Source organism: Sinohyriopsis cumingii, chromosome 1 (genome assembly GCF_028554795.1).
Source record: "Sinohyriopsis cumingii isolate HCF-2022 chromosome 1, ASM2855479v2, whole genome shotgun sequence".
NCBI lineage: Eukaryota > Metazoa > Mollusca > Bivalvia > Unionida > Unionidae > Sinohyriopsis > Sinohyriopsis cumingii.
Window position 1 is genome coordinate 191,295,362 of NC_142961.1, and position 25,093 is coordinate 191,320,454.

The 25,093-nt window shown below is 35.5% G+C and overlaps 1 protein-coding gene across 5 annotated transcripts; it reads right to left on the reverse strand.

Annotated features, from left to right (window-relative positions):
- Positions 1-3,247: 3,247 nt before the first annotated feature.
- On the reverse strand, positions 3,248-23,729 carry LOC149808583 (uncharacterized). Of its 5 annotated transcripts, XM_089979599.1 has the most exons (3): positions 21,567-21,809; positions 11,126-12,752; positions 3,248-9,564 (listed from the first exon to the last, which is right to left on the reverse strand). In XM_089979599.1, the coding sequence occupies exons 1-3, from the start codon at positions 21,626-21,628 to the stop codon at positions 9,559-9,561; spliced, it is 1,695 nt and encodes a 564-aa protein (XP_089835725.1). In that variant the 5' UTR covers positions 21,629-21,809; the 3' UTR covers positions 3,248-9,558. The 5 variants fall into 5 exon arrangements, with proteins under 5 accessions (XP_089835725.1, XP_089835743.1, XP_089835734.1 ...); XM_089979617.1 differs by lacking the exon at positions 21,567-21,809 and adding an exon at positions 23,658-23,729 and having other exon boundaries at positions 3,248-12,752; XM_089979608.1 differs by lacking the exon at positions 21,567-21,809 and adding an exon at positions 23,341-23,556 and having other exon boundaries at positions 3,248-12,752.
- Positions 23,730-25,093: the final 1,364 nt, after the last annotated feature.

The window sequence follows — 25,093 nt, forward strand, 5'->3', positions numbered from 1 at the left end:
GACCATTCCTGTTCGGCTCTCTCGGTGTGACCTTGGGAAAGCACTTCGATTTCATTTCCTCGACATGATCTAGCCATGAATGTGTTGTAAGTGCCGTTAAAACCAACCAACATTAAAACAATATCTAAAATGTGTGTGGCCGTTTTGAATGTCAGTAATAATGTCTAGGAGACTTTTGATGGTTCTCTTAAATTTAGTGAATTTTACTAAACTTGGGTTATAATACTACAAATCAGTCAACGCAATCCCGATAAGGGGGAATAACTACGCCAACCTTATGTTGATAGCCATCATCATGACGGTTGCTCCTGATACGTTCTATCGTTATATGTAGCAAATGTAACCAATTAAATTATATTTTTGAGGCAAACGGTAGTGATCTAAATAATAAACGATTAGTAAATTAAAAATACAATCATGCCACTTTTATAAGTTACTCGTTGCAACGGAAAGACTTACATAGTTTTATGCATGAGCTTGGTAAATAAAACAAACAAGAACACTGTCTTTTGTACATTTTAATGTTTCTGCGTACAATGTGAAATTAAGAAACTTCGTCTCAATAAATATTTAAAGTAACTGACAGAAAACAAGTTATCCTTAAATGCATAAAAAGGTGCAGGCTTTGTGTTATGTACACTTCTGTTGAGTTCACTATAACAAAGTTGTCGGCTTTGTGTTTTAAGTACACTTCTGTTGAGTTCACTATAACAAATTTGTCGCCTTTGTGTTTTAAGTACACTTCTGTTGAGTTCACTATAACAAAGTTGTCGGCTTTGTGTTTTAAGTACACTTCTGTTGAGTTCACTATAACAAAGTTGTCGGCTTTGTGTTTTAAGTACACTTCACTTGAGTTCACTATAACAAAGTTGTCGGCTTTGTGTTTTAAGTACACTTCTGTTGAGTTCACTATAACAAAGTTGTCGGCTTTGTGTTTTAAGTACACTTCTGTACAGCGCACTACAGCAAAGTTATAGTACTTAACGGAAGACAAATTTTATTCACTTTCTCGACTTATGCCAAATCAAAATGTTGGTGGGTACGTTTTACTTGCAGTATTACCTGGGAAAAGGTAGTTTCGAACATACATACATATATACATACATACATATGGATGCACGAAACATAATCATCATGCACATTCCCCTTATAATGCAGACAACATGCCACTCGTTTGCACAATACGGACATACTGTCAAGGCATTTGTTCGCAAGGCGGCGCTACCTCTTATCGGGCCAGTTCATTTCTTTCCGAGGTAATATGCATACATCCACATTTACTCCGAGGTAATATGCATACATCCACATTTACTTTTGGTTACTTTTCCGAGGTAATATGCATACATCCACATTTACTTTTGGTTACTTTTCCGAGGTAATATGCATACATCCACATTTACTTTTGGTTACTTTTCCAACGTAATATGCATACATCCACATTTACTTTTGGTTACTTTTCAGTTTAAACGATGTTTTCCTCTTTTAAAAAAAAAAACAGACAATTTTTACGACGATGCATTTAAAGCTGTATGAAGTTCATAACATTATTAGACCTATTTAAAACTATCACGCTCTCAATCAAACATACTCTGTCATTATCCTTAAACAAATCATTTGTTTTTAAAAACTTGAGTGATTCCTTTAACATTTATTTCTATCAACCGGCATGAGACATTATCGAAAAGAGGGGACTTAGTCAAAATAATATTTGTTGCTGCACGAGTTAATAATTATCGTACAACCCTAGGGCGCCCCACTGATGTGTTAGTTAAAGCGGCTTTGGCAATAATTTGTTTTATTGGCAATAAAATTCATTCATGCTTCAGGTTCTGGTGTACGTGACGCATAAGCATATTTTGAATTACAAAAAGAATGTTGCTTATGACAACAGTTCGATGTTGATATTAGAAATGCCCTATTTATTCTCCATTGCAATTGAAAACAGTAAACAGTCATCACCAATGATGTGGGCGTTATCGCTTGCGTGGGCTTGGAAAAATAAAGTAAACTTGGAAAACAAACAGTTTTAAGCCGCGCCCCCCCCCCCCCCCCCCGTAAGGTGCATAGTTCCTGTTGCACATATATATCAATTTAATTTATTTTATTTACTCATCTCTTCATCACTCGGTCTTAGTGGATCGATCTTATAATTTGTATCGTTTGGGGGTCATACATTAGAGAAATATCTTAGACAAGAAATTATTAAGAGTTTATTTGCGTCAGGGTATAACTAGGTTGTGCTAAGGTCCATTTGCGTCAAGGCATACGGAACTAGGTAGTATTGAGGTGGCGAAGCTTGAGCGCACGTGATTTCCACGTGATCTTCTTAGAATAGATCATTGCGTTTGTGGAATGCAAGTAGAATGAAGTTGCTTGGTTGCATCTATCGCCAAAAAATTATAGTATCGCCGCCGAGTAAACCTATGACTTTCAAGATTTATATCACACTATCAAACCTATCCCCAACGGTGTACTATTTCGTGTTGTCTGTTCCGTGTTGTGTATTGCTATCCCCAAGGGCGTACTATTTCATGTTGACTGTTCCGTGTTGTGTACTGCTAGTCCCAAGGACGCACAATTCATCTCGAGTGTTAAACCTTCTAGGCGTGATGAGGGAGAGTATGGGATGAATACGGGGATGGATTAAGGAGGGATCGGGTGAAGAGAGCACGTGTCGCCTATTCTTGAGGGCCCCATTAGTTGCCTTGGATAAAATTAATTTAAATAAAAAATATATCGGTCTAAACCGTCTAATATTTAACCTAAAATAGCTGTAATGATTATACGCATATAAAGGACAGCTTAACAATTGATTTTATGGTGCATTTGTACATAAATAAGTGCACCCATATTTTAACGGTCGCCCAAAGCCTTAATCCAGCCCGGGATGATGGCTCTCTGATAAATACACAGTCATTTAAGCCTAAATTTGAGTCCTGTAATTAAACTAAAACTTCTATTTTATGTTGTATATAGTATCTTGAGCCATACATTAACTTTCTAACGTTCCAATGAGTTGAATTTTGCCATTTTTAAATTGGTAAACAGTTAATATAATGCAATCGGAAAAGACAACCGGGAATATTTATGAAATGCCACAACTACCATGGAGCCCTCATTACATGTCCTTTAGGAAATCCTGGAGAATCGAGTCATATTTGTTTAATCTCTCCATCGAAAGAAAGAACGAAATAATGAATGAATGAAAGAAAGAAACATGGAGAGAAAAAAAGAAAACTCACAAATATAATCTTATTACCTACTTTTATTTCTAAAACGCAAGACGACATAGGATTTGATAGAATGAGGTAGTTAATACAGTCGAACGAAAATGTGCATTCAGTCAACACAAACATATTAAAAATGAAGTATACAAGCTAACTACTTACAAGCCCTGCAAAAAACACAACTGTTCCATTCCTTATGGATAAATGTGTGCGTAACCCTTCAAACAAAATTATTTACTTTCCTGTCTGGGACGATATAGATGTTATTTATTCGCCAAAAAAACAGCTTCAGTTTTACGTTAAAAAAGAAAGCAAAACATGTATTCACTTGACTGCATAAGAAAGAGATCGAAATTTTTATTTGAAAAAATGTTTTCCACCACAAATAAAGTGATCTGTTTAAATGATGGTTTAATTTATTTTCAAATATTAGTTAATGTGGTCTGGTTTGGTGTTTTACTGCAGAGGAAACAAGTAAATTATTCAGTGCAGTGTCTCACTTTAAGTCACACCATGGTAGATAACAAAGGTTGATCCGATTGTATTGTTTTTAAACCGCACCCCTTTGTTCGCGAGTCAGGCACGCTTACCAGTCAACCATCAACATAAACTGTTTCGAACAACTGATTCAGTGTTATTACGCATCCACGTTGATCGTTTGTCAGAACATCTTGATGATTCTCTTTCACTATCGATGAGGAATGAATATTCACAAATTACAACAAATTTCTTCAACAATTTCTGTACTTTGTTTTCCTTTGTCCATATTAGCACAGAATACTGTAAATACCATACTGAGAAAGCCGTGGTATCTCAGTTGTTAGAGCGCCGAACTTATAATGCATAGGTTGCGGGTTCGATACCCGCTCTGACCAGCTGTCTTTGTTCCAATATTTGGGAAAGGCACTTAGATCCCTTGTACGCGGTACGATATAGCCAATAATGCGACGGAAGTGCATTACCCACCCACCCCAGAAAAGATCTTGATTTTTTTAGTGGATAGAATTTACATGATCATTTTGTCTGTTGATTGTTTTTCCTTTTTCTTATCATGTATTAAATATTTACTGAAGTCCAAGAAGTTTGAACTTTTCCTTCCGTAGACCGTGCATTAATAATAAGGCATCAGTTACCATGCCCATACAACTCATTCAACTGCGGTTACGTAATAGTATATGGCGCGCCTATTGCCAAAATGAAAACTTCCTATAACTGGGTGTACAGTTTCTTCATAAAGTTGAAAGATTTATCCATTGTTTCTTCACAATATTCACAAAATTACTTCAAACTGTTTTTTTTTATATATAAAAAGAAACACTAGTACCGTATAAACTCGCGTGTTAGACGGGTCCAGATGTATATTGCATAGATCCAGATCTGCCATCTCATAATACACCGGCAGATAAGGGTCTATGTTGCTAAAACTGCACCAGTCTTATATCTGAATATATACGGTACATCACTGCTACCCGTTAAGACCTGGGAAAAAATGTAACTTCCTGTCATCAATCAAACAGGAATATTTAGTATTACCTAATAGATGAAATACACAAAACACACCAAATACACGGACTTCACAAAAAACGAAAAAAAATGCAGCATATTTATAAAAAAAAAGAAATTTGGTATCATTATGAATGTGTTAATAAGGAGGTGTTTTCATTATTTATATGATTACAAACGATCATGAGCATTAATCTACTAATATGCAGGTACTGCAGCATGCATCAGAAAGTCATGGTTCAGGGATAAGGGAGCTCCAATGTCAGATGTACGACTTATCGTCTTGTTGTTTTGGAGCTGGTTTTGATTGCAACTTATTTATTGTTCTTTAAATCAGCTTATAGGATCTTTTTTTCTCACCGTTACAAAAATGATGTCTTGATAAATGTTGAAATAAAACAACGCAAAAGCCCTTTATAACACCGAAATTTATCAACCTTTTTACACGTCAAGCCATGAGTGAATTATTCATTACATGTTGTGTAATTAATGAAATATTCAAATCTGGTATTACAAGCTGTCGCGTAAATATATTATATAGCAAAATCATTTGGTATTATTTCTTTTAAATAAGAGCATCGAAATGTTGGGCGCATTTCAACATATCACATGACCGTTTACAGTCAAGTAGAGAACAGTAAAGGGTTCTAAAAACTAGCCCAAGTTATTTTGCCAACGGGCATGCTCACTTAATCGGTACCATGAGCCTAACTTTAAAAAATATGTTTGTGACAAGTAACTAAGATTAGTCAACGTATACATTGATTTTATTAGAAATTCTACTATTATTAAAAAGCGCAAAAAGTTACTTCCAAAGAGTATACAGTTTAAAAATGTTATGAGGTAGGTTTGTACGTAAGTGTTTTTTAAACCGAACTTCTGAAACTTTAATTATCCGTTTATTTGTTTTATCTCTAAATATTAGAAGTAAAAATGTATGATGCAGATCAGTGCATGACTTAGAATCAAGAATTAAATATGTGAGCATGTACCAGCCGTACATGATAAATTATGTATAATAACGATGATCCGCCATAACTGCTATTTTACATAGTTCTCTTTAACTGTGAATTTACTGAGGTTTCTGCATGAAGAAAAATGTAGCTATAAAGGATCAGAAAAACAGACATTTTTTCAAATAATAAACCCAAAAGTATAAACATCAAACTGGGACAATAAGAGCATAAAACAGTTATTTCAATAGTATAACAGATCAGGGAGACTATGATTCTAAAGAAACAACAAATTTAAAACTTCTTGACACGCATGCCATGGCCTGGGAATAAAATTAACTTTACAATATCAAACCTAAACACAACAAAAACAACATATATATTTCACTTTTCGACGTGCATAATGTAAAAAAGTCATTCTTTCAACATGACAACAATGGCATCATAGATTACAATCTGCATGTATCATTTGAGGTAGAATGATTGACAGCACACACAAAAATCGTTGAATACCACATTTTCTCGCGATTAACATAAATCAAATTTCGAACGGCATCGACACAGATATAACGCTCCATGAGGCACCAGAAGATTAGCATACACCCCTATATGTATTACAATATTGAGAAGAACAAACAGCACTAACCCTAATCTACCGACACATTGTGCGACGTTAGATCGCAGACAACGCTGGTTGCAGCTCGGCGTGTCTTATGCGCCAAATAATAATTAGTAATTGATTTTCACAATTGAGATGAACACAGTCTACAACTGAATGGTACTGGAAATTTGATTCTGATCACGTGCTGGGTCACAATAGGAAGTTGTATTGTACATAGTATAGCATAACTATACAATGTATGATAACTACATTTTTTATAGCTGTGTTCATCTATAAAAAAAAATCCAAAATAGGGACGGGCAAAAAGATTGAAAGATACTTTACAACGGTATCTGTTGCTGGGAATGGACTTCAAATAAAACATAATTTGCTTTAAATAAGCATACAAACAGTAGTCCATGATTTTTGTTGATCAAAGTTATTCCTATCAGAAGTGAACGGCATTTAGAATCTCGTGTACATTGAAAGAATCGTCCTCTCTACTTCTGCATAAATATAATTAGGTCCATCGTTAAACCATTTGGTTTATTTTTTTAAAAATGGTTTAGTTTGCTTATCATAACAAATACAGCTCGTTTAATAGATTTTCGGTTCTTCATAAACGCATGTGAACTGACTTTTTTTTAGTGGGGAGGGTAAGAACAATTCTTAACAGGAAAAACTATGCAGATTTCAGCAGTTGCTAACGTTGCGCATGATATTTTAGTAATAACGTCACAATGTACACATTTTATACATGACCTCCCCCCTCCCCGTTTTAGCATGTTTTGAATAAATGCCATTCCATTACATCTCTTAACAACAATTATTTGATAGGATACGTAATTATTCTAGTTGTTACGTCAACATTTCGAAATCAAATACAATTCTGCGCAAATTAAAAAAAAATATTAATTACACATATGGTGCCTGCCAATGCAAAAAACCCGTTACACTTATGGTATATGCCATTGTAAAAACGTGTTACATATATGGTTGCTGCTAATGCAAAACTCAATTACACATATGATACTGCTAATGCAAAACTCCATTACTGTACACATATGGCACTCGCTGATGCAAAAAGTCGATTACATATACGGTACTGCTAATGCACAAATCCATTACTCATAAGGTACCTGCTGCTACTCAAATTCATTATATATATATGGTACCGGCTAATGCACAAATAAATTACACATATAGTACCTGCCAATGGAAAAATCCCTTACACACATGGTACCTGTTTATGAAAATCGAGGAAACGTCAGCTTTATGGCAAAGAAAACGCCAAGAAATAGTCGGAAATGTATACAATGAAAAACTGTATGTACGGATCATGATAGTAAAAATACATGAATATGATCAATGGCACTTGATTAATTAAAGATGAAAAATATGAATTATATAGAAATATAACGTCCTTAACCTCATTTGCACCAAAACTCCAAAAAATAGATTATATATTATGTTCAATTATGGCACTGAGTCACGACTACAAATCACACAAAAAAGAATATACAATATAAAAAGTAACGATGATAATGAAGGATTTCCAAAGGAGGTATGCAGTTATACAAATGTTATTTTCTTTAAGTAAAAACATCAAAACCCGTTATTTACACTCTTAACATCAACATATAAAATCAAACAACAAAAAATAGCACTTAGTTCTTTATACTAAAGAGCAATGCCACCTGAAACCTGAGGTAAAAAAATGTGTTTCTGGAATGAGAAAGTTCTGCTAAATAACAAGAGAAGTTATGATGAACCATATGGAAAACGCAAATAGGATCTTTCATAAATGTTTATCTGATACGAAACTACAAAAGTAGAATGTTGAATGCCACTTACTGTAATGAATGTATTACCGAACGAGTTGAAAAAATATATCAAACATCATGAGCCCGATATTGAATTTATCACATATTCGGATGAACTTTGCTCTATGACGCTGTTAAACTGCATTGCCATGAATTATCTGATAACTGAACTTCATATTTTACAGGGTGTATCGTGTTATAAAGCTTGAAACTTGATTACACCCTGCACGAACGGCGGTAGCCAAGCGAAGACAAATAAATACTTAATGAGTTACATGATTTTCAAGGTTCATGACATCGTGAATCCTATAGAATATGAAGTCCAATTCTTATAGTCAAAAATAGTTATAAAAATTATAACGAATCTCATGAATGATTTATATTATAACCATTGTTCACAAATATTGTCAAAGCGAGTGAATACAAAAGAAGTTCTATCTGGTGTTATGTCTTTGTCACGTGACGCGATTTTAACCAATCTAAATGTTCATGTAAATACTTGTTTCAAAAAGGCTTGGTAAATAATAATAATTGATTCACATCAAGCCACGCTACTAATGATCACTGTGATGCAAATTATATGTGACCATGAATTAAGGTCATTCGATTCCTGATTTACCCGTTTTAAAAAATGCTGCATTCCACACTTTCTGGATAATATACAAATTCAACAAATCTCTCATTTTAAATACCGCTTTGAAAGTTTAGTTCACTCATGAAATTTAAGCCTAAATGAGAATTAGGCTTTTGTGAGGTAGTAATATAAGTGATGTTCCTTCTCGAACAATATTTGAGCAAATAAGATAATCATTGAATTTATAAAGAAAATAAAGAACAATGTATATAATATAAAATCTAAACCTATTGTCATATTGTCAAAGTTGCGTAACGCTTTATTTTAAAAGCTGTATATAACTGCACGCATTTCATTTTCTTTTGTTTTTGTCATACGTAATCTAATTCAATAAATTTCTAAACGGAAATCCCCCAACCTCACCCTACCCCGTTTAAATAAATAATGGAAAAAAAACTTGACCCAAAAAAATTGGTAGAGTGTTTAGGAAAGAAACTAATTTTTAAATGCAATAAAACAGATTCATTATTCCAAAATGATATGTATATCAGTAACAAACTCATGCTGGAAGATTATGATTACTGCACGATTGCCGAACTACTTTATGAAAACATCAGATTAGTACTTATATGTAGTTGATGTTACTTGTAAAGTAACGAATTTGTGTTCCGATGTCGTTGATGTTATTTGTAAATATCGAATTTAAACTTTGAGGTCGCTGATGTTACTTTTAACATATCGATTTAATACTTAGATGTCGTTAATATCACTTGTAACATCATTTCAGGACAGTCATATTTTCAAGGTGCTGGAAACATAATGGGACAGCACCACCATTTTGGACATTTAAAATACTTTCAGATCACATCAAAGGTCTTCAACCCTGAAGAAAGAATGCATAGAAAAATAATTTAGAAGTGAATTATCAATGGTCATGAATTCAAAATATAAATCTTTGAAAGCTTATTTTCTATTCCTTGAATCAAAACTTATACGAATGACCAACAATCAATATTTCCTGAGAGACCAGTTCTGGAATGGGAGATTATAGATAATTATATAAGGGAAAAAAAAACAATCATATTATTCAATAAGATCATATCAACCGTCAATCGGAACAGTTAAGAAAAAGCCACTCAGCACACTCAACATAGGTTATCGCACGAAAAACACCAAAACTATTTACAAAACACCTGCTTTATACAGTAAACGTTTAAATTCCTGAGCGAATTAGTTGACTTCAAGAGAGTTAATTAGATATTCCATGAGGTATTTATCGCAACAGTAATGTGCATATCTCTTCGCTGCCTTTGAGGGACCAATTTAAATTAATCACTAATACATGATGATTTGCATTTATGCGTCTATGAAGGAAAAGATTAAAGTATTGATACAAAAACATGTATCAATCTCACCTGAGCTCAATAATCTACCCGTAATTCTTAACAGCCACCTCATTATACGTGTTAAGAACCGAAGAAGTAACTGAACAATACAACGGACATTTTGCCCCATCAATAAAGTCATATCTGAAACGTTGAAGTCCATGAAATGTTTCTGGACAAAGTCATTATTTGCTCCGTCCATGTGGTATGCATATAACAGTATAAACTAAACAGTCAAATTGTACACACTTCTGTCAATCGGTTTTACCATAGCTTTTCCCTTCATTTTACGCAAGTACTCGCTTAAAAAACGAGCCAAATGGCAAACTGCACAGACCCAATTATGCCATTCATAATGTACCGGCAATGATGGGTCTGTATAGTTTGTCAGAAGTAATCAACAGAATCGGATCTGCATGCGAATTGTGCCTCGACAGCTCAGAATCGTTCTTTGCAGTTTGACTCCACTAATAAGCAAGTACCTTTACATTTTTTCAAAAAGATACATAAATTGTTGCTTCTTTTTTACACATGACCATTGACATACCCATCGGATGTAAAAGTTACGTATTTTTCAATTGCTTTACAAAAATGAAATTATCGTTTCTGCTTGAGATCAGCAACATTAAAAATATATACCTGGTTTTCATGATTCCTGCTGGCGTGTAAACTAATGTACCGGTATGCGTTAATGCTACTTAAAATTAAGGAAATTCCGTTATTTTATTAAAAGTATTTTAAAGTTTTAAAATTTTCATCAAGCAACCGAACTCACTTTCCCGAATAGAAATTCAGTTAAAACGAAATACTGACAATGTACTGGATTGGATCAAAATAAAAGCTCAGATTGTCTCTAGGGGAACGATCAAATTTTCCTAATACTCTTTTGTGTATACTGGCCAAAACCTTTTCTTTTGTGTGTTTTTGTTATTTTATCGAAAGGATCTATATTTATTTTTACTATAAATATTTAAAAAGTTACGGCAATTTATTCTTTTCGTCTGCGCTTTTACAGGAAGGTACTTCCTCACAAATATCTTCTTGTTCTTTCTTAATTACATGTTCGGACAGTTGTTTCCGCTCCAGCATTTCTCTCAGCTGTTTCATTTCTTCTTGAAGGTTCTCAATTTCTTCACGAAGGTTTCCGTTTTCAGACTCCAGGTACTCAGATTTAGCTTCTCTCAATTTCGTCAGGGTTCTTCTGTTTTCCCGACATTTCCTTGCAGCTTCGTTGTTTTTCCGGCGTCTCTCGGCATACTTTGGGTCATACATGGAGCGCATATTGGAAACGCGAGAGGAGGTTCCAGAATTGCTGCTGCTGTCACTGCCGTCCATTGGACCACGTGATCCGTCGTCTGTGAGCATGGACATAGACGGGGATTGAGCTAAAGCTAACTCAGACAGCTGTGTAAGGCCACTGATGTAAACCTGGGGAGCAGCCTGCGAGGGTCCATACACGAGGGGGTTGAATTCCTGAGGTATTTTATGTCTTAATTTGTGAGGTAATGCTGTCCCAGAAGGAAGAATAGGGTCTTGGTGGATATCTGAAGATGCAGATGAATTTGATATGTCACTTCCTGAGTTATTGGGTGCAGCAGATGGCTTCTTGACCAAAGATAGGGGTTCCTCCTGTACTTGGTCAAACTCGTCATTGGAATCAGATGAAGTAATATCGGTGGTGTTTGCCCAATAATGTGAAGAGAAATCGCGACCGAAATCTGACTGGTGAAATCTTGACTTTGTCGGGTCTGAAAGGATACGGGGTGATCCATAACTTATCGGCTCCACTTTCTTGTTATAAAGGTCTTGATCTGGTACCAATGAACGCGAATGGATGATTTCAACGTCGTCTCTCCGCGCATGTTTCGGATCCATTTCAAGTGTATGGGTGAATGGCTCTGACGAATGTAATGATGATGCATGATATGCGCGCTTCGCTGATCCGGAATAGACGTTTTGATATGGTCTAGGTAGACTTTCAGCTGGAGTGAGCATCGCATGAGCTGCTGCTTGTTGCTGCTGTTGCTGCTGCTGGTTCATCAAGATTTCTTGAGTTAAGTTAGCATTTGTCATAGCGACAGCCTTAGGGGTCGACGGTTGAAGCGATTCCTGATATGAAGTATCAGCCTGATTTGAAGATTCATCATCCTCAGAATTATTTATACTCCCATTTAAAGGGAGACCAAACCTTTTCTTCAGTTCCAGCAGCTCATTTCGCAGCCTACAATTATCTCGTGTCAAGTCCATAATTCTGTTTTCCAGAGCCATGTCATGGATTCTTCGCTTTTCTCTTGATTTCCTTGCGGCCTCGTTGTTTTTTCTTCTTTTCTCCCAATAATGGTCATCTTTTCTATTTTCTGGAATGAACTCCCTCTGTTTTCTAGAAGGAATGAAGGAGGACGGTGACAAGTCTCTTTCGTCCATATCATCGGACAATCTATGGTCGTTTGCTGTTGGTGCAACGATACAAGTCGGAATAGTGGAGAACTGGGACTTTCTGTCAGAAGCTGGGTCTGAGTGATAGTTATTTGAACTATATCTAGCTTGGTCCATCATAAAAGATGCCTGTTTTCCTGAGGTAAAGCTGCCGAATGAGTCGTTCATGGGAGGTAGACCACAGTCTGCTATCATAGTAGACAAGTGGGTCGATGTCTTGCGTCCAACGCAAGTTTCATTAGTGCTTGTCCTGGAATGAAACAAGGAATGAAAATTACACAATTATGCAATGTTTGGAATCCGATATAAAACCCAGTGAACAGTTATCGTGATAGAATCACTCACTCATGAGTATAAATTTATCGAAGAAGGATATATTTATGACGAATCATGTTTCAAACAATTACAGACATAAAATGAATCCTATAAATTAATGAGTTCAGACGGAAAAGCCCATTGTTTTGTTCTTTTTCCTTGTTGTAACAATTGCAGTTGGTATAATTTAAAATAATGTACCAAATGCAGATGGATGAACTTTTATAACCTTGAAGAGAGTAATCAGAACGAAATAAATTAGTTTTAATTAACTGCTTTTAGAATTTCTTTCTATTTTCTTACATTTTAGCAGACTTCATAACTGTTCCATTCTTCAAAGCAAAATAAAAAAATAAAAAAGATACTCATATCGCGAATTCTTCAGACTGCAAGATAATTATTGGACGCTAGATCTGAGTCTGTGCAACTTGCACTTGTACTTGATATATAAGCGAGTATAGACGGTACGTACCATTACCGAATTCTCTTTTTCTATAACACGACATGTGATCTGGACAAGGGTCCGTATTGCATTAGCATGATTAAACTTTACGACTTGAGTATCACTATAAGCGTTTTTAATGGAAGGGAACGAATGAGATAATAAAGGTCAAATGGACTTTAACACAGGAGATATCAAATGAATTATAACAAAGGATATCAAACGCACTTTAACACATGCTATGAACTGGACTTTAACGCATGACATCAACTGGACTTGAACACAGGATATCAAATGGACTTGAACTAAGGATATCAAACGGACTTGAACACAGGACATCAAATGAACTTGAAAACATGATATCAATCGACTTTAACACAGGACATATCCATTATTTCGACATTTCCCCATTTTATGATTTCATTTCTAACATAGTGAAGATAATAGACCTTCGTATAACTAAAAATACAGCCTTACTGTACAATAAATATAAAGATATCAAGAGAACATTGCTGACGGTTTCTGTCTTTCCTAATCGTCTTAAGGATATATGGAAATATTACTTTTAAAATTTGAATTTTAAATTATCGCATATTCTGAGCCTTCCCCCTGGCTAGTTCGCATTTAGTAATGGGGCGGGCAATGATAGTTATTCTGTGTTTACTTTTGAAGAATTTAAATTGATAATTAAGTTTAGCTTCGTGGAGAGTGTAAGAACGTGCAAATTCACTCCGTAATGAAATCATTGTAACTGCAATATATTTACTATATTCGTTTCAATGTTGTAACTTTACGATGCATCTAAAAATGGAACTTAAAGAAGGCAGTAAAGAAAGTGCTGATACAAAAAGCAAACGAATTATTGGTCTTCTTCCTTTAGCTGAATTCATACAGTTTACTTCCTCAAAGGATGTACTCAACGATTTCAATTTTAGTTCGTCGTGAAAACCTGTCATGTGATTAAACAGTTTCCCTCTGTACGAGTTATCTGTCCGATTTGTATTACACAACAGTTAGTCTAATTTGGCGTTTAGAAATTGGACTTTCCGTCAGTTTTATCAGCGATAAGGCGAAATATAAAATATGAGCGGTTCTGGTTACCCGACTATTTTTGTTCCTGCAGACTCAATTTTTGGGAGTGGGGTGGGGTGGGGTGGAGTATGTATGTATGCATGCATGCTGTATGTATGTATGTATGTATGTATGTATGTATGTATATGTATGTATGTCGGCACCTCAGCACAAAAATGACTAGGCAACACCAACTAAAATTAAAGGTCCAAAAATAAATAAATAATGAAGATAAGCACAACGAATTTTATACAGAAATGCCACGAGTAATGAATCGTCAGACAGACGTTGATAATAAAAAATTATCGTTAATAATTGGAAACATTATATGAGAAAACGAATTATTTTATTTTTTATTCTTTAATGTTTTCCTTTTTTCCCCAACGATTTCACTGGTGTTCCCCAAAGAGAAAGCTTGCACGACCAATTTACGGCAGACTGTAATTCGCTCAATATTTTCGAAAGTCGCATATAATTTTCGCTTGACATTATTTTCTTTTCACAGGACTTTTATTGGACACCCGCCCTATTCAAACGGGGGGCGGGTATAGCTAACCAAGACTTCCCAAATTTCATGGCGCCCTAGGCTATGTTTAAGGTCAATTCAATCCCTAATTCAATCAAATCACATTTTTAACCCGACCGCTCTGGTGGCCAAAGCAGTTCGAGCGTCCACTTCGGATGCGGGAGGTCGCGGGCTCTAAACCCGGCCGAGTCATACCAAAGACTTGGCGCTCAATATTAAGAGGTTAGCGTTGGGACTAGTCTGTCTGGTGTCAGGATAATGTGACTGGGTGGGATATGATGCCACATGTCTATGACATGATGTCCCAATGCAAGACATCACTATAAACTGCTACAATGCCGACAGCATAGCGATATGACTGAAAAATTGCTAAAGCTACGATAAAAATCCAAATCACACACATCTTTAACTGTTTAGTTTAATTTTGTTTTGTTTTGTTTTTGCTGGTTTAAACTCTACCTTATTCATTATAAGAAATGACAGCTGAATGCCTTTCCCAGGGATACACAGAGGCTGTTAAACTGAACTAGCCAGCTTATGTCACGAACCTGCACCCGTTCGACTACGAGTCCGACGCTGTTCCCACTACTTCTCCTTTCTTTAAAGTAAACAAGTAAAATTTATGTTGGTCGAAAAGACTGTTGCACGATCAATATCGCTGAATACTAACCTGTAGTAATGTTTTATGTCAAGCACATTATGGCATCTAATTCTCTATGATGTCAACAATTAATCAGGGAATGATATCAAAATGTATTCACTTGACATAAATAATCTGCATTTTCCCGGACTGATAACTGCAATAGTACTGTGCAGGTAAAGACTCGCAACCGCGTCATTGTACGTCCCGTTTCTACCAGAATTCATTGCGCTGTTGAAATGTGGCCCTTGCGACTTTATAACATATACACGAATCATTTCGAGGTTCGTAGAAAGCGCAACGGTTTATATCTTTAGACTACAATGATTGCTTCTAAATGTTTAGCAATGCTGTTACAAATTAACACCCAGCTGCTTAGCTGTCATGATTTAAAGGACGCAAACACTTTCTCTACAAAGCACCGACTACGCATTCATTGATCGAACGCTTTTCCTTTAATGGCAAATCGTACAAGGCCATCAAATAAGTACTCCAGAACTGCAGTGGAGAAGTTCTTTCATATGTTAATCCACAAATCAATATCTCCTAGCAGAATGATCGAGTTTGGGGTTCAACATAGGAGCTATGTTGCGTGTTTTCTTGTCTCCTAGAATCAAGCGGCAAAACAAATAGGATAGTGTATATTGGCTTGTACAGCTTTACCTGGTGGCAACATCTATCAAACGCTTTTGTTTTGATTTAGGGAACTTGATAATAATATAATATAATATAATATAATATAATATAATATAATATAATATAATATAATATAATAAAGATCCGATCATGATGATTCTATTAAAAATGTTGTGGTAAGTTAAATGTAACGACGCAAATAAACAAAAAGTAATACGTGCAGTTCTTTTAAATACTACAGTAAGAACGTTGCCTACAAATACATCAGTAACAATATCATAGTCTGCAACTACCACAACAATAACAACACTATAGCCTGAAACTAATTAATAAGAACACCATAGCCTGCAAATACATCAATAACAACATCACAGACTTCAAAATACATCAACGACAGTAGCACAGCCTGCAAATACTACAACACCACAGCCTGCTCATACAACAAAAACAACGCCACAGCCTGCAAACACTATAATAAAAACACCATATACTGCAAATACTAAACTAACATCATAGCATGCAATAACTATAATAATAACACCATAGCCAGCAAATACTACATTAATAACACCATGGTCTGCAAATACTATAACACAACAGCCTGCAAATACTACAACAATAACAGCACCATAGGATGCCAATACTATAATAACAACACCATAGCATGTAAATACCACGACAACATCGTAGCCTGCAAATGCAACAATAACACCATAGCCTGCAAATACTACATTAATAACAACACCGGGGCCCCGAGTGGCCGAGTGGTCTAAAGCGCTCTTCGTTACGGATCACTGCCATCTCACCTCTGTCTGCGGCGGTTCGAGTCTAAGATTCAGCCAATGTGGGCATGTGAGAAAGCTTGCCAGTAGCTTCTCGTGGGTCGGTGGTTCTTTCCGGGGTTTTCCGGGTTCTTCCTCCACCATTAATACTGGCCGCCATGCATAGCCTATCGTGTGCTGAAAAATGGCGTTAAACCCCACAACAACACAACAAAAAATTAATAACAACACCATTTCCTGCAAGTGCTGTAATAATAACACATAGCTGCAAATACTGTATTAATAACACTGTGGCCTGAAAATACTACATTAACAGCATCACCAAAGGCAGCAAATACAGCATTAATAATAACAATGCAGCCAACAAATTCAGCATTAACACCCACACCCACCCATATATATATATATATATATATATATATATATATATATATATATATATATATATATATATATATATATATATATATATATATAACATCACCATATAAAGCAAATACTACATTCACAACATCACTAAATTCCAGTCTGCAAACAGTACCGGATTTACCATTGTGCTTAGGTGTGCTTAAGCACAGGGCCCCGTTGGCCAGGGGGCCCCATCTTCCTGGTAAAAAAAAAATATTTTACGATGAATTTTTCAAATGTTTTTCAAAAGTCAAAACGTCCTAAACTTCCTGAGTATGTATGCCTGACTACCTGTGTAGGCCTACCGGGCCTACCTCTTTCAGGGCCCAAGTAAGGGGCCTCATAACTTAACTAGCACAGGGCCTCATTTGTCCTAAATCCGGCACTGTCTGCAAATGCTACATCAGCAACACCAAAGTCTGAAAATACTACATTAACAGAACTGTAGCTTGTTATAGTTACATTAGCAACACCAAAGTCTGAAAATACTAAATTAACAGAACTGTAGCTTGTCAATGCTACATAGCAGCACCAAAGTCTGAAAATACTACGTTCACAGAACTGTAGCTTGTCCATGCTACATAGCAGCACCAAAGTCTGAAAATACTACGTTCACAGAACTGTAGCTTGTCCATGCTACATAGCAGCACCAAAGTCTGAAAATACTACGTTCACAGAACTGTAGCTTGTCCATGCTACATAGCAGCACCAAAGTCTGAAAATACTACGTTCACAGAACTGTAGCTTGTCCATGCTACATAGCGGCACCAAAGTCTGAAAATACTTCATTAACAGAACTGTAGCTTGTCAATGCTACATCAGCAACACCAAAGTCTAAAAATACTACGTTCACAGAACTGTAGCTTGTCAATGCTACATTAGCAACACCATAGCTTACAAAATGATACATTCTCAACACCATGGCTTGCAAAATGATACGCAAACAAAGTAACGAATGTTTCTTGTGGAGTGTAGCATGAGAACCCTTCACAGAAATCATCGTCATCGTCTTCGTTATCATCATCATCATGATGTATACAGCACGTACACCGTAAAAGAACACGTATACCTAATTAAATTTTCAGAAAGCTTTTTCTCTTAACTGTATCTAAAACTACACGGAATTTTCTTACAAAAAAGTCGTCAACTACATCTAATTTACCCTGTAGACATTGACTATGAGCTGACTAAATATTGAATGGCACTCGAAACAATTGGAATTTGTAATTATGGAATTTTTAAGTCTGTTTTAGATAGCAGGAGATAAGTTTGCCAGTTTCGTAAAATAAAGCATGCTGCAAAAAGACAAGGAACAAAAATACTCGTTTATTTTTTTGTTCGTCATCCAATTGTTTGCCTAATTATCTGATCAGCAATGGGATTACTACCCAACCAGGCGAAACTATTTCGCAAACTACTCGACTACCTAGTAAAAGAATTTTATCACTATTCATACAAAAGCGCCGGTGATTACCGCAAAGAATGTTACGTGTCAAGGAACAAAAAGATCGTGTCTCCTAAATGCGATCATGTTTCCCTATCTTACTCATTTAGATAATAATCAAATATATTGCCTTTCTCCGGGAACGGGCTGGGAAGGGGTATACAAATATCGAGATTTGTTCTTCCGCGACAAGTTATTTTCTATCTGGGCTTCGTTCACGTGGAACATTACCTGCTTTGGGTGTACAAATTTTTATATTTTCCCCAAACAAGGTCAATGTATGTAGATATACCAATTCCAATAAATTTGTGTAAGATCACTTGAGACCTGCAAAATCACAAATTATTGAAATAAAAAAATGACTTTTATATAAACGAATTACATCGAGCAAACATAACCGATTTATTATTTTACTTAAATCTCAACATTACGCGAACAATTCCAAAGCAGTTTTTCTAGTTGAAAATTCTTTTATCGTGAGACCAGAAGTATTTTGCTCTGATAGCTTTGATTGGAAGACCCTCATGCATGAACAATTGTAAGCGACGTAATTATCAAAACTACGGTATTAACATCGGTAGATTGAGTATTAGTACATGTTTATTTTGCTTTTTTTTCATTTTATACAAGTTTTTCTTTTTTTCTGTTAGTTGAGTTCAAAACTCAGAAATGATCGACTCAAAAACAATTATACTGAAGAATTCATGTCAGTGGTATAAGTCTCTTGTTCTCGACTTAAAACAATGAATTAACCAAGCAATATGCCAAACAATGGGTTTTCCGCCTCTTTAATTTATATGGTAAGGAAAGGAGCCAAATATAGCTGCTACAATTAACAATTACCTTCAAAGAGGATAATATAATCTATAATTAAATCACGATCCACCATTCTAAAATTTCTCACGTGGTATGTATTCGAACAGCAGATATGTTATTAACATCTACATCTTTTCATACAAAGTTCGCTTATGAGTCGAATCAAACTGCAAAATATTAAGAACGTGATTTGCCGTAGCATACTGCGCCTGTAAATCAGGGTCAATCTTGTTTGTTCAACTGATTACTCCTAACAAACTACGCATACCCAGATTTGTCGGCGCATTATGCGACTGCATATCTGGTCTGTGCAGTCTGCAGTTAGACTCGACTTATAAGCAAATAAATACGGTTGTTTGTTGTGTGGTTGCAGCCACGTAATTATGTAGCGAATCCTTCACATTGTTTTCATTTGAAACAACAATAGTGATACTCGAAGATTATATAGGTGTGTACTGTGATTCTTTCTCCTGACACTGCCTACCTGTGAAACATGTGATAACGGAATATTATAAAGGTGTTCACTGTGCGATTGCGATTCTTTCACGCGACACTGCGAAGAAAACTAGAACAGCCCCAAGCAAAACTATTTCACTGAATGATGGGAGTGTTCTTTTTTTATAATCAAAAGATCTTGCTCCGAATAGAAGCTTATGTAAATATCATTGTGTAAACAAGCAGACAAAATCATATTCGATAATCAGACTTTGCGCAGTCATTTTAACTAATAGACATTTTTAACAAAAAATTTTATGGTACTGATTAAAACTTTATAACAGGTGGTTGGTATATATATAAGCACCTTTTCTTAAACGAGTTTGGATATCCTTTAAAAACGAGTTACCACATACACGATTTGAGAGGAAAATCTGTTTCATCTGAAATTTTCAAACAAACGATTAACAAAATAAATAAGTATATATAATTGTTCCATTTGTCTATAGCCATTAGTTTAATATTGTAAGTACTTATGTAAGTTTTGATTCTTAAGGGATATACTTCTGTTCAACAGAAATGTAGTACTCAGGCAGGAATGCCATGATAAAATAGTATACATCTGTAACGGGCTAAATGTACACTATGTAAGCACCAGTTTATCTTGCAGAGATTGCTACTCATTTGTCTTGTAGTTAGTGATATCGGCAGGACGATTACTTGAAAAACATGGTATGCTTTATCGTTAGTGATATCGGCAGGATAATTACTGTGAAAAACCGTATGGATTGTCGTTGGTGATATCGGCAGGATGATTACTGTGAAAAAAAGATTATGGATTGTCACTACTGATATCGGCAGGATAATTACTATGACAAACATAGTATCGATTGCCGTTAGTGATATCGGCAGGATGATTATGCCAAAATAATGTTTCTGGCCGGCCGACCGTACGCGTTTTTCGTTGCCGACCGTAGCACTTTTTTCCCCCAAGGTTGAAAAAAAATAATTTGTTAAAAATTTTCCCGATATTGATTTGTACATCTGAGTCGGTTTTGCGCAGTATTTGAAGCACTTAATACATTATATACACTCTTACACACACACACACACACACACACACATGGTTTATCATCAAACTCTGTTTACGTTTATCAGTAATAATTCAAAACTGCCTGTTAATTAGTAATGACAGACTAATTGTTATGTATCAAGTGCTAATTGCGTTACGTAAGAGATCTTAATGTAATTGTGTCATAGGTTTTCCTATTTCATTTATTCACTTCATGTTCATTAAATAATAATAATAATAATAATAATAATAATAATAATAATAATAATAATTAGTCGAGGTAGTAGTAGTAGTAGTGGTAGTAGTAGCATTAGCCGTGTAGTACCAGTAGCCAAGTAAAACAAATAATACGGAAATGATTACTCCAAAATGGCAGAATCTTCATGGTAGCTTGTATCAGTTGATAAGATGTCTTCTAAAACTTGACATGCGTTAAAAATGAATAATGTACTTATAATCCTTGAATTTTGTACCTACCTCTTGTTAAGAATACCCGATTCATTTGAATAGCAAGTCTGTTTGAATGAATCCAGCAACATGTCTTAGTTTTGGTATATCAGTGTAAGATGCTATTGGCATTCCTTGTCATTGCGCAACTTAATTCACCACGACACTAAAGGTGTGGTATACGTATGAGCAAACATTGCATAAGCAGCGCTCTTTTGCGATGAGAAAAACAAGTTAATCAATGCTGACACGTGACCTACACATGCGTAGAGAAACGTGGTCAGAAGACTGGAATCGCAAAATGATTAGAGAGCCATATATTGCAATGGGCCTGAAGCTAGATTCTAATTCAATTGCTCTAGCCGGGCGAAGCGGGATGCATTGCAGGCTAGTTGTGCTGACCAGTTTTACAAGGCTACGGGTTCATTTGAGGTGAACGAAACAGTTGGACCGCCGGCTGACCTTAACTGACTGCTTCCCTCAGAACCAACATAGCGATGATAAAATGGGTCAAGTCTAACTATGTACTACAGCGGGTTAAATGAACAGCGCTGTGTAATGTTACCTATTCAAATCGTACCTTGAAACATAAATACGTTAAGACTTCTGTGCAAAAGTTTCAGCTATAACGTTCCGGTATTGATCACCTAAGACGTAATGTTTTGCTTGTCACGTACATCGATATTGTAATAAGCCACTATTAGTATGACATATTTACTAAATGACTAAAGCGAGTACATACGTGTACAAAGTATATCTTGGTGGTTATATATGTAGCTTGAGGGACATAGGGGGAAGAAGGAAGAAATTGAAGAAACATAATGACTTAATACTTTCCAAATTGTTTTTAAATAACACTTCGAATCAAATATACGCATGTGTCTGATATGATTTTTTGTTTTGTTGCTGTACAGAACTGAACAGAAGAAACAAACCTTTACTAATAAAGTAAATCTCAGGAAATATACAACCGGCTTATCAAAATACACAACTGCTAATAAGGTGGCATCACAAACTTATCAAGGTACGCCTGCCATCACTGATCACCGTTTACAATCCGAATAAGAGTATAAAACATTTGGAGATATATAGTTTAGAACGGAATAAATTAACGGCACATGTCAATAAGGAATATAAAAGCCACGCTGGCCTGTACACATGTTAAAAGGCAAACAAACGCTGTATCATGAAGCATGAGAAATTCCGAACTCGACAAACAGCATATTTATTCATTATAATAAAAAACAAACTTGGCAAGACTTGGCGAACATTGTAATTACTGGTGGCAAATAAGCCATTCCTAAAATTTTGCAATACTGGGTTTACGGTAACAATGGTTTTGGAAGCAGAAGTCTGTCTCTCTTAGATATTGGGAAAATTAATAATGAAATTTGCTCCAAACATCGTTTTTATCCCAACAATTATATCCACAAACAAGCCTATACTCTCAGCACTGCAGTTGCCAGATACAGAGAAATAATGCTTAATCGATCTTACTCATATTTAACCATAATTGGAAACATTACTGTACATAAAAATTTCAGAAACTGATCCTTCACAACTGAATGCAATATATATATATATATAATCTTTCATCCCGTTTATGCGAATAATGTTCGCTTCATTAAACTGCTTGTGTATCAAACTCAAATGCTTAACCGAACCAGAATATTCATAGTGTATTCAAGTAGATTTTAGAGCCGAGAAAGACTATCGTTATATTGGAATTTATATTGGCCATGTCGTGAACTTGAGGCCAGTTCGTATGGTCTGAACAAAGAACAAGCTGCAAACAGAAACTTACCGCGCTTTACTCCAGAACGGTAACTATATCCACGTGATAACATCCAAATGAACTCCTCCTTCACTCACTTTTGCCACCCCCCTGACCCGTTGAAGCAAGTGCCAATGACGGCTGAGGTAGATTCTGAAGAGAATGACATAACGTTATCACATCATCGACCCTATGAGCCCACACCAACAGCAAAACAAGAACTGTCACGTGGTATTTGAACTGAAATGACCTCAGTACGAATGCGGAAAGCGCCCTCATTTCCATATCGAAAATATATGCGGCTAAAGCATTTCACCATCTGCTTTAGGACGCATTTAATACTTTACCTTCAGTTATCTACTCCTGCCGTGAAACGGCACTTGCAAAAGACGTTCACCATCCCGTTATACTGCCTCAAGTGTCGCTTATCTTGACCTATAATTATATATGCGCGCGCATACAAATTATATAATGTACCGTCAAGCCATAATTCCAACGTTTCAAGTCACGTAGAGTTTTTGAAATAATTAGTTTCTTCTTAAAGTTATCAAGCAGTACACGCACCAACCTGTCAATACAATGACTAATTTACAAAACAAGATAGAATACGAAAAAAATACATTTCATTCTGTTGAAATATCTTTACCTGTCTATTCAACTAAGGAATTATTGTTGCGGTTAATATTCATTCATGGGAAATGTGCTGTACATATCGTACCTTAATGTAAGTCGAGAGCCATAGATTTTAAAGCCGAGGGTGTGTTTTACAGTACTATTATCGTTCCCAAGTACTTTACATCGATTCAGCTTTGTCATGTTAAAAACGATCGATACCAGTGTGTACAATCTCACGAACTCCACAAGGGGCTTTGCTATGGGGAAGTTATGATATAATAAACTCAGTGTTCTCTTTTGAAACCGCTTTCCTTATGTTTATCGCCAAAGTAGCAACAAGAAAACAAAATCAAATTACATATATTCCCTTTTTATTTGCTTATTTTTTGTGCATTAATATTGTGTCTATTGTGTCAAATATTTAATTCATGGACAGATTGCTCTCGTTTCTGTTGTTATAGATATTTATGACGGTCATTACTATGTTTAGGACAGAAAGCTGGAATAAATATTTAAGGACGTTTGCATGGTTAGGACCTTTTTGTCTAATCTGATCAATAGTTTATAGTAGGATGTAAGTATAGCACCTGACCGTTTATGATGAACATCAAGGTGACCTTTACAGTTAGGTGCCTTCTCAAATGACAACAGATAGATTTGCCATCTCGGATTTCACTAAACAGAAAAGATCGTTGGCAAAAAAAGACAATGCAGTTTTTACAATTTGTACGGTTGATTTAAAGTTTTTTGTTGTGCATTCCGCGAAGTTATTTTGTCTAGCAATACGCCGATGTAACTGCTGGTTTATGAGAACATTTACCACCTTAATAGTCGATGAGCCATACATGTATAGAGAAGAGAGTAAAAGAGAATAATTAGTGTTGTTAAAAGAATGGGTCTGTGTAGTCTTTTAAAATAGTGTTATAAGAAAGGTACTGTGTAGTCTTTTAAAAAAGATTTGACTCTTAAATATGATAATTACCACTCAACCTTTATAACACCCGATTTATTTTTATCATTCTATATATCATAAATAGTAATCAAGTTTTGAAAAATTTTTGTAACTAAATGACGGAGACGCAGATTTCAAAATTAATCTCGTGGCATTTAATAAAAATGTTTTATACTAATAGTGTATGTTCATTTCATCAGAGCTCAAAGAGCGTTA